A 13,758-nucleotide genomic window follows, 5' to 3' on the forward strand; every position below is an offset into this window, starting at 1 on the left:
TAATGCTGACCAAGGCTTCATTTATGTGTTCAAATGTACAGTGAAAAACAGGAATATTGTGAAATATTATTACAGTCTCTTCGGTTGAAGTGGACTGAAAAATATTATGTTACAGTTTTTTTTTTTCAAGACCTGAAATGAGATGACACTTGGAGACTTTTGTCGCATTGGCTATTTGAGCACACACACACACACGCACGCACACACACACACACACACAATTATGGACATGATTTGGGCATGATAAAGGATTGAAAAATAACTTGGTACCTTCAGTCACTTTTGACAGCTGATGTGTCAAGTGTGACCCAAAAATTAAGAGTAAACATGGAATAAAATACCTGTTTTCAATTTGAATACATTATAAAAATCTATTTGTGTGATGCAAAACTGAATTTTCAGTCTTCAATGTTTTGGGTCACATGATCTTTCACACCATTCTTGCTGATATGGTGCTCTAGAAACATTTTTTTAGCATCAATGTTTAAACTTGTGCTGCATCAAATATATATATATATTATATATATATATATATATATATATATATATATATATATATATACAGAAATTAATCTGAAATACAAATCCTTAAAAATAAGGATTTAATGCACCCTTATTAAAGGGTTAGTATGCCCAAAAATGAAAATTATGTCATTAATAACTTTTATAAACATTAATAAAGTATTAGAGATGCGAACCGTTTAAAACGATTCAGTTCGATTTGGTGAACTGAATGATTCGTTCGTGAACCGGATCCAGACTGCTTTGATTTAAACTCTCTCTCACACAGACACGGAAGAGAAGACAATGCTGAATAAAGTCGTCGTTTTTGCTGTTTTTGGACCAAAATGTATTTTCGATGCTTCAACAAATTCTAACGGACCCTCTGATGTCACATGGACTACTTTGATGATGTTTTTCTTACCTTTCTGGACATGGACAGTATACAGTATACACAGCTTCAATGGAGGGACTGAGAGCTCTCGGACTAAATCTAAAATATCTTAAACTGTGTTCCGAAGATAAAAGGAGGTCTTACATGTTTGGAACAGCATAAGGGTGAGTTATTAATGACATCATTTTCATTTTTGGGCGAACTAACCCTTTAAGTAAAAGAATACATTTCCTCCACCTACAGTACTTTTTAGCTGATATCCGTCTGTGTCACAAAAAGCAGCTGACCTGAAATATAAGATTTAAGCAGAATTATTACAGTAACATTCAGTCAATGCAGTAATGTCTGCTATCATTGTTGTTTAGAACTTTACACCATAGTTCTTATATATAAAAATATGTCTAAATGCTGTACTTAACATGAAACACTGGGTTAAATTTACCAAATGAAACTTTATGCTACAATCCAAAAACATTATTTCAGTTCTCTTTCAGTATTTTGCCTTTTTTAGTACTTTCCTCTTCCTCAAATTGCAGTTAATCAAAAACAAAGCAATTATCTCCCATTTAACAACAGCAACAAAACTCCTCAATCAATCTTTCAAACAGACCATGAAGAAACTAAAAGTCATGGTTTTACATGTCTCCTATCGTATACGCATAAATTCAGAAGCTGATGCATTTGTCATCATTACCTTCCAAGCAAGACTGATGGTAGAGTGAATCAAGTAAATGTAAACCAATTAATAACAGCAGCAATTGCATTAAACCATTGTATCCTAAAAAGAAAACCACTGGAATTACTCTATAAATGAACCATTAACTACTTAAAGAATCTCTGTAAAATCTTTTTTTTTATAAATGCATGAAAAAAGCATAGTAGCAAATCGCATTTACTCGTAAAATTCAAACTAATTTGATTGACAGTTAAGTAATAATTTGCAAATTTTGGAAAAGTGCATGTTTTTGATATTATCAGCAGATTTAAACATCAGGTGGACTGTCCAGCAGTCAGAGGCTGATGAATGACCACTCATTAGAATTGCAAAGGCGGAGCGGGCCGGTGCTGTCAGTTGCCGCAGCAGAGCGTCATTCTAGATGGGGTTTGACAGGGTCACCAGACTCAATTGGGGTAATTAATTTGCCACTTTCTAAAGGACATAGGGTGTGCTTCTCAAAATTAGGCCGGTAAAAGAAGTTGCAAAGGGTCATGATCAATTGATTATCATGACGACTGAGATGGAGTCGACATGGCTGTTTTGTGATTAATGCTTTTTTTTGTCTGGTTTCAGAGAAACCCTTCCCATGCTAATCAAGTCCACATACGTTTCAGCTTCAATCGAGTTTGACAAGCTACAAGCAATGCTGTTGGCATGTACTGTGGAAGCAGAGAACCTAATATCTGGCTAGCTTGCACTACAGTTAATGGAATATTTCATGGTACATATCACTTTTTTATAGGAATAGTTTACTCAAAAATGAACATTTGCTGAATATCTACTCACCCTCAGGCCTTCAATGATGTTTCTTCAAAAGAGCACTTCTCTGGCTCGATGGATGCTCTGCAGTTAATGGGTGCCATCAGAATGAGACGCCAAACAGCTGATAAAAAATGTCACAATAATTCATATGAATCCAGTCAGTTAACTTATTGACTCTTATTGATCACTTTTTTTTTCATTTGACTTATTTGTAGCTCCTAATATAAAATTAAAGCATGAAATGGTCCTGGCAAAATACAAGTAAAAATAAATAAATAAATAAATGATGGTGAATTAAATTTAATGCATAATATTCAGACTGTCATTATCATGATGTATATAAAGCATTGACAGAAAGACTGAAGTACAAAGCAGGAAATAAAATAAAATTAAATTAAAACGATGCAAATAATAAAACGATGAAATGATTCGCGAACCCGCTATCTGACTCGACTCAAATGATTCGCGGATCCGCTCTGAAGTCGCGATCTGAAATGATTCGCGAACCCGATCTGAAGTCCCGATCTGACTCAAATGACTCAAATGATTCGTATCGATCTAAATGATTCTCGGACCCGCTTTGAAGTAGCGATCTCACTCGACTCAAATGATTCTCGGACCCGCTTTGAAGTCGCGATCTGACTCGACTCAAATGATTCTCGGACCCGCTTTGAAGTCGCGATCTGACTCGACTCAAATGATTCGCAAACCCGCACTGAAGTCCCGATCTGACTCAAATGACTCAAATGATTCGCGGGCCCGCCCTGAAGTCCCGATCTGACTCAAATGATTCGCGGAACCGCTCTGAAGTCGTTATCTAAATGATTCGCGGACCCGCTCTGAAGTCGCTATCTGACTCAAATGATTCGCGTACCCGCTCTGAAGTCCCGATCTGACGTCTCAAATGATTCGTGAACCAGCTATGAAGTCGCGATCTGACTCAAATGACTCAAATGATTCGCGGGCCCGCTCTGAAGTCCCGATCTGACTCGACTCAAATGATTCGCGGACCCGTTCTGAAGTCCCGATCTGACTCGAGTCAAATGATTCGCGAACCCGCTCTGAAGTCCCGATCTGACTCAAATGATTCGCGGGGCCGCTCTGAAGTCCCGATCTGACTCGACTCAAATGATTCGCGGGCCCGCTCTGAAGTCGCGATCTGACTCGACTCAAATGATTCGCGGGCCCGCTCTGAAGTCGCGATCTGACTCAAATGACTCAAATGATTCGCGGACCCGCTCTGAAGTAGCGATCTGACTCAAATGACTCAAATGATTCGCGGGCCCGCTCTAAAGTCCCGATATAACTCAAATGATTTGCGGACCCGCACTGAGGTCGCGATCTGACTCAAATGATTCGCGAACCCGCTCTGAAGTCGTGATCTGATTCAAATGATTTGCGAACCCGCTCTGAAGGCATTGGTAATCAGAATTTAAACTGTAATTATCCAAATGAAATGCAACAGTACTGTGTGCTAATAACATGTTTATGTGTTATCCTCAGGGAGCTTCTCTGTTATTGGTGCTGAGTGGGTGGTACAAGCTAATTCCCAGAACATGATACATCAGTAGACAAAAACAAGGCTTGTACAGAAGGACAAAATCACTAAACAGGTCTTAAAGGTGACAAGCATATTGTTCCTTTCTGGATTCATATCTCAAGCTGACATGAGACAGCTGCTCACTATTTTGATCTGACGTATTTCTCAAAAGAAGTTTTCTGATTTGGGGTGCTCCACTAAGAACATGGAAAACCTTACGGTGAGTTTCAGATTTAAAGGTTTTGATTGCAAGGCATTAAATGATATAAGTGCCAAAAGTAATGGGTGGTTTTAGGCACAATGCAAAGCAGAGGGTCTAAAAGGCCACTATCTGTGGTAAAAAACATGGTAACTGATGAAATTTAATGGATTATTGCCATTATAAAACCACAGCAATATGGTAAAAGATGTTTAAATAGTTTAAATAGTTTACAATGTTTATAGTTTATGGTTGCCAGCCAACATAGCAGCTTGACACATTAATATAATGTAGAATGAGACTTTGAAAACAATCGAATCGAAACAATCGATTTAAAACTGTCCATTTTAGAAATTTTATTATCCAACCAGTGAATTTAGTACATAATTTACATCATTTAGGTATAGAGTATATGGTGCTTTCAAATGATCAATTGCGATTAATCACATCCAAAAAAAAAGTTTTGTTCTCATAATATGTCTATGTATTGTGTATATTTATTATATATATATAGACACACACTTACAGCATATGTTTAGAAAATATTGTACAGTATATATTTATATTCATATTAATATATTTCATATATAAACGTAACATTTTCTTAAATATATAAATACATGTGTGTATTTATCTATAGACATAGATATACACACACATATATTATGTAAATAAAAAAACTTTTATTTTGGATGCAATTTATCATCTGACAGCACTAGTATATACACTACGGTTCAAAAATGTGAGGTCGGTAAGATTTTATGTTTTTGCACAAATTATCTTATGTTCACTAAGGTTGCATTTATGTGGCCAAAAATATAATTTATACACAGTAATGTTGTGAAATGTTATTAGAATTTAAATGTATTGTTGTTCTTCAGAAATTATTCTCATATGCTGATCTGGTGCTCAATAAGCATTTATTAGGCTAATATCAATGTTGAAAATAGTTGTGCTATTGTAACTTGGCTGACGAGTCGCGGGATGTGTGGATCCATGTGCAAGCTTTTATTACACAGAGACGTGGTCATAGCAGACATGGGTCAAACACTGGCAAACAGGTTTAAAGAGGGCAAGCCAAAGAATATCCCTAGGGCAAGCGTGGGTCTTCGATGAGTGAACAAAATCCAGAGGGCTAAGCAAGAGGGGTAATCCAGTATCCAGAGCAAAAGGGTCAAAACACAGCAAGGCAAGAAAAAGATTAACTATGAAAACTAGAAACCAAGACAAGACTATGGAAACTAACACAGATAGGCATTAAGTATCCACAGCTATCGCTAAAGGAGGGATATTTGCAGAACAATACTCGCCAGTGTGTGAAAGGAAGTCCAAAGCTTATAAAGCCTGTCTGATTGATTATGCTGTGTGTGTGTGTGTGTGTGTGTGATTGGTCTCAGGTTCATGTGTGATTGTTATCAGGTGACTGTGATTGATGCAATGGAGCTTGGGAAATGTAGTCCAGAGTGTACTGTGTTGTGTGAGAGTCTGTGTTGTGGATGATGTCCTCTGGTGGTGAATTAATGGAAGTTCATTGACCGGATCATGACAGCGACAATATATGTGTAAACAGGTTTTTTTTTTGCAAAATTGTTTTTTTTTATATACACAATATACATTTATTTACTGCCCCTTTTGATCGTTTCATTCTTGCTGAATAAAATGTTAGTTTAAATCTGACCCAAAAAGAACAGCAGAGCAGTTGAAAAAAAGTGTACAGTGTCAATAAAATTGTATTTCTTATTCTGTATTATTATTGTATTATACAGTATTTGACCAGAATTTTTTCCCCTGGTTTTGCTTTTTAGAATTTGCTTTTATTAATGATGGTTTGGTAAGGATTTTTAAATATCTTCTGTCCCGTCTCTCTGAGCAGCCAGACAACTGGCGGGAGATTGTGAACAAGAAGCTTCACTTTCCACCAGAGCTGATCCCCGCCATCCAAGAGGGCAACATGGCCTGGGTGGACAGTCTCCTCTCCCTTGGAGACGGGATCATCCGCCAGCTGGACGAATCTGAGGATCGGTTATGGAGGGAAGCGTTAAACCTTTCCATCCGACTGGGCAGCGAAGACATCATGACCTCCCTTCTGCTAGGCGTCAAGTTTGACTTCCGTCAGATTCACGAGGCTCTGCTGGTGGCCGTCGACACTAACCAGCCCAGATTTGTCAAACACCTCCTGGACCGCCTGGATCAAGAGAAAGGAAACAAGATGGATGTTCGTTCTTTCAGCATGGCCATCTTCGACCACTCCATTGATGATTCTCAGTTCGCACCAGGAGTGACACCACTAACGCTGGCCTGCCAGAAGGACCTGTATGAGATAGTAACTATGCTGACCCAGAGAGGTCATGACATTCCTCTGCCTCACTCCATCTCGTGCACATGCCTGGAGTGCCGTAACGGCCGGCAATATGACTTGCTTAAGTTCTCGCTGTCCCGTATAAATACATACAGAGGCATCGCCAGCCGTGCATATCTGTCAATCACCTCAGAAGACGCCATGCTCAGCGCTTTCCACCTCAGCCGAGAACTGCGCAAACTCTCTAAAAAAGAACCAGAGTTTAAGGTGAGCGTAGAAAAATTCATTAATTTATAGAAAACATTGTAAATATATATATATTCAATTGTCTCTTTTTCAAGAGCTACTAAGAATTGTCAGTGTTAGATTGTAATTGATAACATATAATCTGGATTGCATAATCCGATTCCAAAAAAAATAAATTACTTACTTAAAGTAAGTATTAAAGTAAAGTTTTTTTTCCTTCCTAAATGAATTTACCACTTATCTACAGTTTGGGAAACCCTGCTGTAATGTAACGTTTAAAGGATTTTATGGTATTGATAACAAAGAATGGATTACATTTTCTTTATTTTTGTTATTTTTGTTGTTGTTTAAAAATCTAAATGGTACACAATATTCCCATTCAAGTCTATGTGATAAATTGGGTAAAAAAAAAAAGTAATCTAAAAGTAATCAAATATTAGTCAAACATAATATGCAATCCAGATTATGTTACTAAATATCTTAGTCATGTAATTTGTAATCATTAATGGACTACAATTTGTAAGTAATCTACCCAGCACTGACAATATGCTATTAGTATACTAATAACTGACTCATTGAATTTTTTTTATGCATGTCCTTGCACTGATTATGCTTCATAATTTGACAATCAGGTTTTTCCCATAATTGCCAAGTTTTTCCATCATTATTGCATTGAATTGTCAGTATATTTATAATAAGCTGTTTTCATAGTTAGCAGCATTCGGTAAACACACTTTTAACATTTCTTTCTCAAAACTCTTTACCGCTGTTTAGCCGCAGTACCTGGCGTTGGAACAGCTGTGTCAAGAGTTTGCAGTGGAGCTTCTGGGAATGTGCCGGAACCAGAGCGAGGTCTCCACCATCCTCAACAGCGCTGAGGATGACAGCGAGGATGAAGAACTGGATGAACAGACGTTTGAGGAAGGCATCCCCAACCTCGCGCGTCTTCGACTGGCGGTCAACTACAATCAAAAACAGGTACTTCATTTTGGTTTTTTATTGCAGCAACTTATAAATGTGATCAAATGTCACTATCTACTAACTATTTTTAATTTAGTTTATATTATTTTTTTAGTTTAATTTATTTTATTGAATTATTTATTTAATTTTGATCGAGGAGAAACACAGGGCATGTGAACATCATCTGTCAGTTGTTCGACCCCTGTGTTCATGCCGTATGGGATGTCTGATTGACTGACAGTTGGCTCGGAGGCCTGACTGTTTGTTTTCCTCGTCTAGTTTGTGACTCATCCCATCTGCCAGCAAGTGCTCTCCTCCATTTGGTGCGGTAGCCTGTCTGGTTGGAGGGGAAGTCGAACTGCTTGGAAACTCCTGGTGTCTTTGGGGATATTCATTGCCATGCCGTTTCTCTGCCTCGTTTACTGGATCGCGCCTAAGTCCAAGGTAAATTTGAGCCAGTGGTGATAACAATTGAATAACACCATAATGGCCCATGGGCCCATGCAAACGACCTTATTTAATACAGCTGGAAAGCATTTCAAATATTTATTCATTTATATGGACAAAACCTACTTTGTTCTGCCAGCTGGGTAAACTGCTGAAGGTTCCTGTGATTAAGTTCCTGTTACACTCAGCGTCATACATGTGGTTCCTCATCACTCTCTTGACGGAGTCGATTTTCATGGAGATCTACCGCAGTGATTTTGCCTCCCGAAAGCAGAACATTCTCCATAACTCTCTCCATATGATATGGGTTGCTGGTGGGTCACGCTGCCAAATAAAAAAACACTGGAAAACCACTTAATAGGCATTAAAATATCTGAGTCTAGACAATAATTGTCTTTGATTTATTTAGAGAGAGTAAATGTTATGATTGTTGTCTAAAATAGAGTGTTTATCTTTCTGCATTGGTAGGTTTCTTCTGGTTTGAGTGCAAGGAAGTTTGGATTGAGGGTTTGAAGAGCTACTTCCTGGATTTATGGAACATTGTGGATATGATGGTTCTGAGCATGTATCTGGCATCCTTCACACTGCGCATCCTCATCATGCTAAGGGGCTATTTCCTCTGTCAGGACTCCAGCACTCAAGAACTGTGTGACTATTTCACAAACACAGGTGACATCTCACATATAGGATATATTTAACTAGCCCTTTTTTTTTTATTCTTCTAACAAGCCATCCATATATCACACTTACTTAAAGTAATATAGATAGATACAACATAATACAATAATCAAAATTATCTGTATTTTTAGTTAAACATTGTTATTAACAAATGGTTGAAACATCGACAATAGAAGTACTGTTATCAACAAATACAGCTAATAATAATAATAATAATAGATTTATTATGATACAATTGTAATTGTTATATATATATATATATATATATATATATATATATATATATATATATATATATATATATATATATATTATTTTTATTATTATTATTATTATTATTATTATATTTTTTGTAATATAAATTAAATAATAATAATAATTATTATTATTAATTAATATTATTAACAAATACAGTTGGGATAAAAATAACAACAACAACAACAATAATAATAATAATAATAATAATACATATTTTAATAATAAAGTCATATAATAACACTATTTATAATAGTAGTAATAATAATAATAATAACATTTACATATTAACGTAATACTATTTTTTGTGTTATTGATGAAAAATACCATTAAATATTATTGTTATAAATTAAATAACAACTGTGGTAATTCTTTTTATTTTATTATTAATAATTACAAATACAGTTAAAATAATTAATAATATTTTTTATATCAATTGTTATATTAATATTTAACTTACAATACATTTAAAAATGCAATTAAATATGATATGATAATTACTTGACATTTAATTTATTTTCCACGTGTAGCAGCAGTAGTAATAGTAATTGTTATTTTTTTTTATATATACAATTTTTACTGATTCTACCTATACATTAAAAAAAAAATACATCTCAAATTAATATTATTATTATTATTATTTTTGAATAGTACGAGAGGACTGGAAACAGGAGGATCCTCAGCTGATTGCAGAGACTCTGTTTGCCGTGACCAGCATGCTGAGTTTCACACGTCTCGCCTACATTCTGCCGGCCCATGAATCCCTGGGAACCCTGCAGATATCCATGGGAAGAATGATCGATGACATGATGAGGTCAGATCTTGCCGTTTGATCTCTGCGATTGGACGTCCAGTATAGCTACAGGAGGAGAACACCATTAAATTCACTTTCATCACATGTTTTTCTTGCTCTACAGGTTCATGTTCATCCTCATGATCATCGGAACCGCATTTTTGTGCGGAATAAACAACATATATGTCCCATATGTTGTTTCTCCACATCTTGGCAGGTGATTAATAGTTTGTTTACATGTCATTAAATGTGTTTGTTTGGTTTGAAATCACCCGGACATGAATCTGTTTGTCTGATGTATTCAATTTAGATTTAATGAAACATTTAACTTCCTCTTCTGGACCATGTTTGGAATGGCAAACCAGGAATACGTAGACATGCCTGATTACGCTCTGGCTGAGTTTGTGGGAAGGATTTTCTACGGGATATTCACACTGCTCATCGTCATAGTGCTACTCAACATGCTTATTGCCATGATCTCCAATTCATTCCAGAGGATTGAGGTGTGAAGCTTAAAAGATCATTATAAACCAGATAAGATTATATTAGAGAGCAGTTGTAGACCGGTTCGATTGCAGAAACCTTCCCAAAAATGTAAGTGGTTTTTATTTACTCTCCCTCATGAACAATATTTCACATAAATGCTATTCTTTTGAACTTACTATTCATCAAACATTCAGCAGTTTTGAAGTAGCACAGCTGTTTTCAACTTTGATAATAAGAAATGTTTTTGTGCAGCAGATCAGCATATTAGAATGATTTCTGAAGGATCACGTGACACTGAAGACTGGAGTAATGATGCCACAGTTTTAAATATATTCAAATAGAAAACAGAATTTTTTTTATTTTAATTTGAAATGTTTTTACTGTATTTATGATCAAATCAATTCAGCCTTGGTGAGCAGAAGAGATTTCATTTAAAAACAATATCTTACCTTACCAAAACTTTACCAACCCCAAACTTTTGAACGACAATGTTTCTGTATGTTCCTCTCAGGATGACGCAGACGTCGAGTGGAAGTTTGCTCGCTCTAAACTCTACCTCACTTACTTCAGGGAGGGTCTCACTATGCCAGCTCCCTTTAATATCATCCCATCTCCAAAGGCTCTCTTCTATATCTTGAGGTAAGAAGACCTGCTAGATGCGAAGTACTATCAAACCTCCATAACTCTCCATAATTTTTTACCAAAGACTTTAGATCATTTAGAACCAGATGCAACCTTTCTGTTCCTCCTGGTCTTGTGTAGAAGCATCTGCCGGAAGATTTGCTGTTGCAGTAATAAGAAAGCCCCAGAATATCCTCCCATTGCATCTTTGGTGAGTATCTGAGGGGATTCTGGCTCGACAACCGCCATAATTCTTGGCTGTTGAGGTGTTTTTCATATTTTTTAAAAATGTTTTAGTCTAGCAATACCCTGAATAGCAGCGGAGGTCAAGGTGAGGGCAGAGTGCCATACCGCCTGCAGGTGACCAAGGCTCTAGTGCACCGCTACATCGAAGCCGCACGCAGAGAGTTTGAAGAGAGCAAGCGTAAAGGTAAGTCATATTTCTGGCATCAGGTAATGATGCAAAAAGCTTGCAGTATTTCAGTTATTTAAAAAAAAAAAAAAAAAAAAAAAAAAAAAAACACATAATAGTGAGACATTTTGCATTAAACATTAATTATGTCAAACAATATACCTAATGAGCTGTGACCTTGAGGTCAAAGATCTGTGCGGGTAACCACAAGGTTGTAGGTTCAAACCCCAGAAAAGGTGATCTTTTAGCAAGACTGTTTATCCAAAGGGACTGTCCCTGTAATTAAAGAACATAATAAGTTTACTGCAAATTAAAATGGATAAGTGTCTGATAAATGAATACTTACTTGTTTTAAGACAATGCTCGGAATGGCACACTATCATACATCATCTTCAGTTGTTTAAGTTAAATGTGAAACAGTAAGGATGTTGTAAAGTTAACACTTCAAACAGCACTATACTACATTGTCACATGATTTCAATATATGCAGCTCAGTAAGTGACAAGAAGTCTAGTATGATTTTATTTTTTAAGAGATTAACTCTTATTCAGCAATGACAGAATAAATTGATTAAAGCTACAGAAATCTTTTTTTTTTAAGATTATAAATGTCTATGATTTCAAATAAACACTGCTAGTTTGTTGCTGCTAATTTATTGGTGTGTTAAAACTGCATTATAAAGTGCAGTAATAAATTAAAAATAACAGTAAATGAACAATATATTTTTTACATTGTTTTTAGTCTTTATTAATCATTTTAATAACGCATTAGAAAATGTTAAACTTACCATTAACTACATTTAATAAATGCACAGTTTTACAGATTTTACTGTATTTTTTTCAAATAAATGCAGCTTTGGGGAGCATACGAGACTTCTTACAATACAATACAAGAGCTACCAACCCCAAACTTTTGAATGCCAGTTTATCTTAGAATTTGCATTTTTATATCCAATTTCATGTAAAAATTAAAATAAAATACCACAAACATCCAGTCTAATCAAAATAATGAGTGAAGAAAGTGTTAAGTGAGAAAACTTGTTTTTCTTGAAATATGGTTATCCAGGAAATATTGTTATCCAAGAATTTCATAAAGAAAAAAAATATATACAATCGATCCACACTGCATCAATACTATGAGTAGTATGATAGTATGCTGTTCTGAACCTTTTTGCTACTAAGTGTTGTTGTTGTGATGCTCAGATGTTGGGAACAGAATCACCGAGCTGAATAAAGTTGTCGGCCGACTGCACACTGAGATGCAGGAGTTCCACCAGAAGCTGCAGTGGCAGCACAAGAGCGAGCCGGACCAGGCCAACATCCTGGGCAAATACATCTTGGGTGCAAAGAACAATTTCCGTGACTTTGATAAGAACGAGGCCATGGGGTGCGAAAACACAGATCTGCACATCAGTACTCATCCCGCAGGGGAGGAGGAGGGCGAGAAGGAAGGAGAGATCCAAGCGGGAGGGATGGTCTCAGAGGAGGGGGAGGAGCCTGAGTCCGAGGGCCCTGTGGAGCCCGTCCCAGGAGAAGAGACTACTTTTGAGACTGCCAGCAATCCTGATGTGTGAGAAACAAACACTGCAGTGTCGCAGCGCACACCCATTCCCTGAAAAATAATCTGAATTACTAAGAACTTAATTCTTACATAGTATAGTTGATTAATATGTAATTTGTATCATAATTGATACCTACATTCCCATGCCTCATAAGACAGATAAATCCATTTAATGAGGTTTAGATTCTAATAAATACACACACTCATATATTTGCTGAGCAATCTGTTTGGTTATGGATATTTTCACATGTACGTTGAAGATCATAAACATAAAAACCTTAAATAAAAATTAGAACAGTACAAAAATTATTCATAACTTATTTTCCCAAAATAAAACATCAAAACAAAAAATATTTTTTTTTGTTAACAAATGTGTTTTATTATTATTATTAATGACAAAAAAGCACTTTCCATTAATGTTAAAAATTTATAATAATAAATATTATTTTATGTTTTGGAAAATTGTTTAACTATTTTTGATCAAATAAATGCAGTAAAAACACTAATATTGTGAAACATTACTTCAATTTAGAATAGTGCTCAGGAAACATAACAGAACAGTTTAATATTTTTGAGCAAACCATGCATTTTTTAAAATTCTTTGAAGAATGGAACAGAACAGAACAGAAAATAATATAATATTAAATCTTTTGCAAAGGTCTTTACTTTCTTTTTTGATATCTACTGTCAATTTTAAAATTGTAATATTATGTATCCTTGCTAACAAAAAATACTATTAATATTACTCATTATCATTTAAACACATTAAACATATGCCCCCATCTGCCAAATTCAAATCCAACATTTATTAAAAAAAAGTGATCAGTTCATCATAACTACTGTGCAAAGCAACATTCAGTAATGCAAAATAATAATAATAACGCTAA

At 35.6% G+C, this 13,758-nt stretch overlaps 1 protein-coding gene across 1 annotated transcript; it reads left to right on the forward strand.

Annotated features, from left to right (window-relative positions):
• Positions 1 to 4,120: 4,120 nt before the first annotated feature.
• On the forward strand, positions 4,121 to 12,908 carry LOC127973132 (short transient receptor potential channel 2-like). Its single transcript, XM_052577211.1, has 13 exons — positions 4,121 to 4,135; positions 5,988 to 6,680; positions 7,434 to 7,637; positions 7,899 to 8,063; positions 8,206 to 8,380; positions 8,535 to 8,735; positions 9,651 to 9,813; positions 9,917 to 10,009; positions 10,103 to 10,295; positions 10,790 to 10,917; positions 11,041 to 11,110; positions 11,197 to 11,329; positions 12,514 to 12,908. Exons 1-13 carry the CDS (start codon positions 4,121 to 4,123, stop codon positions 12,882 to 12,884), a joined length of 2,604 nt encoding a protein of 867 aa, XP_052433171.1. The 3' UTR covers positions 12,885 to 12,908.
• The last annotated feature ends 850 nt before the right edge of the window (positions 12,909 to 13,758 follow it).

This window comes from Carassius gibelio, chromosome B15, assembly GCF_023724105.1.
Source record: "Carassius gibelio isolate Cgi1373 ecotype wild population from Czech Republic chromosome B15, carGib1.2-hapl.c, whole genome shotgun sequence".
NCBI lineage: Eukaryota > Metazoa > Chordata > Actinopteri > Cypriniformes > Cyprinidae > Carassius > Carassius gibelio.

Excerpts from the sequence above, each read along its gene's own strand:
- LOC127973132 (XM_052577211.1), top strand. Across the intron at positions 9,814-9,916 it reads ATGATCGATGACATGATGAG|GTTCATGTTCATCCTCATGA; the intron begins GTCAGATCTTGC and ends CTTGCTCTACAG. Across the intron at positions 10,010-10,102 it reads GTTTCTCCACATCTTGGCAG|ATTTAATGAAACATTTAACT; the intron begins GTGATTAATAGT and ends TATTCAATTTAG.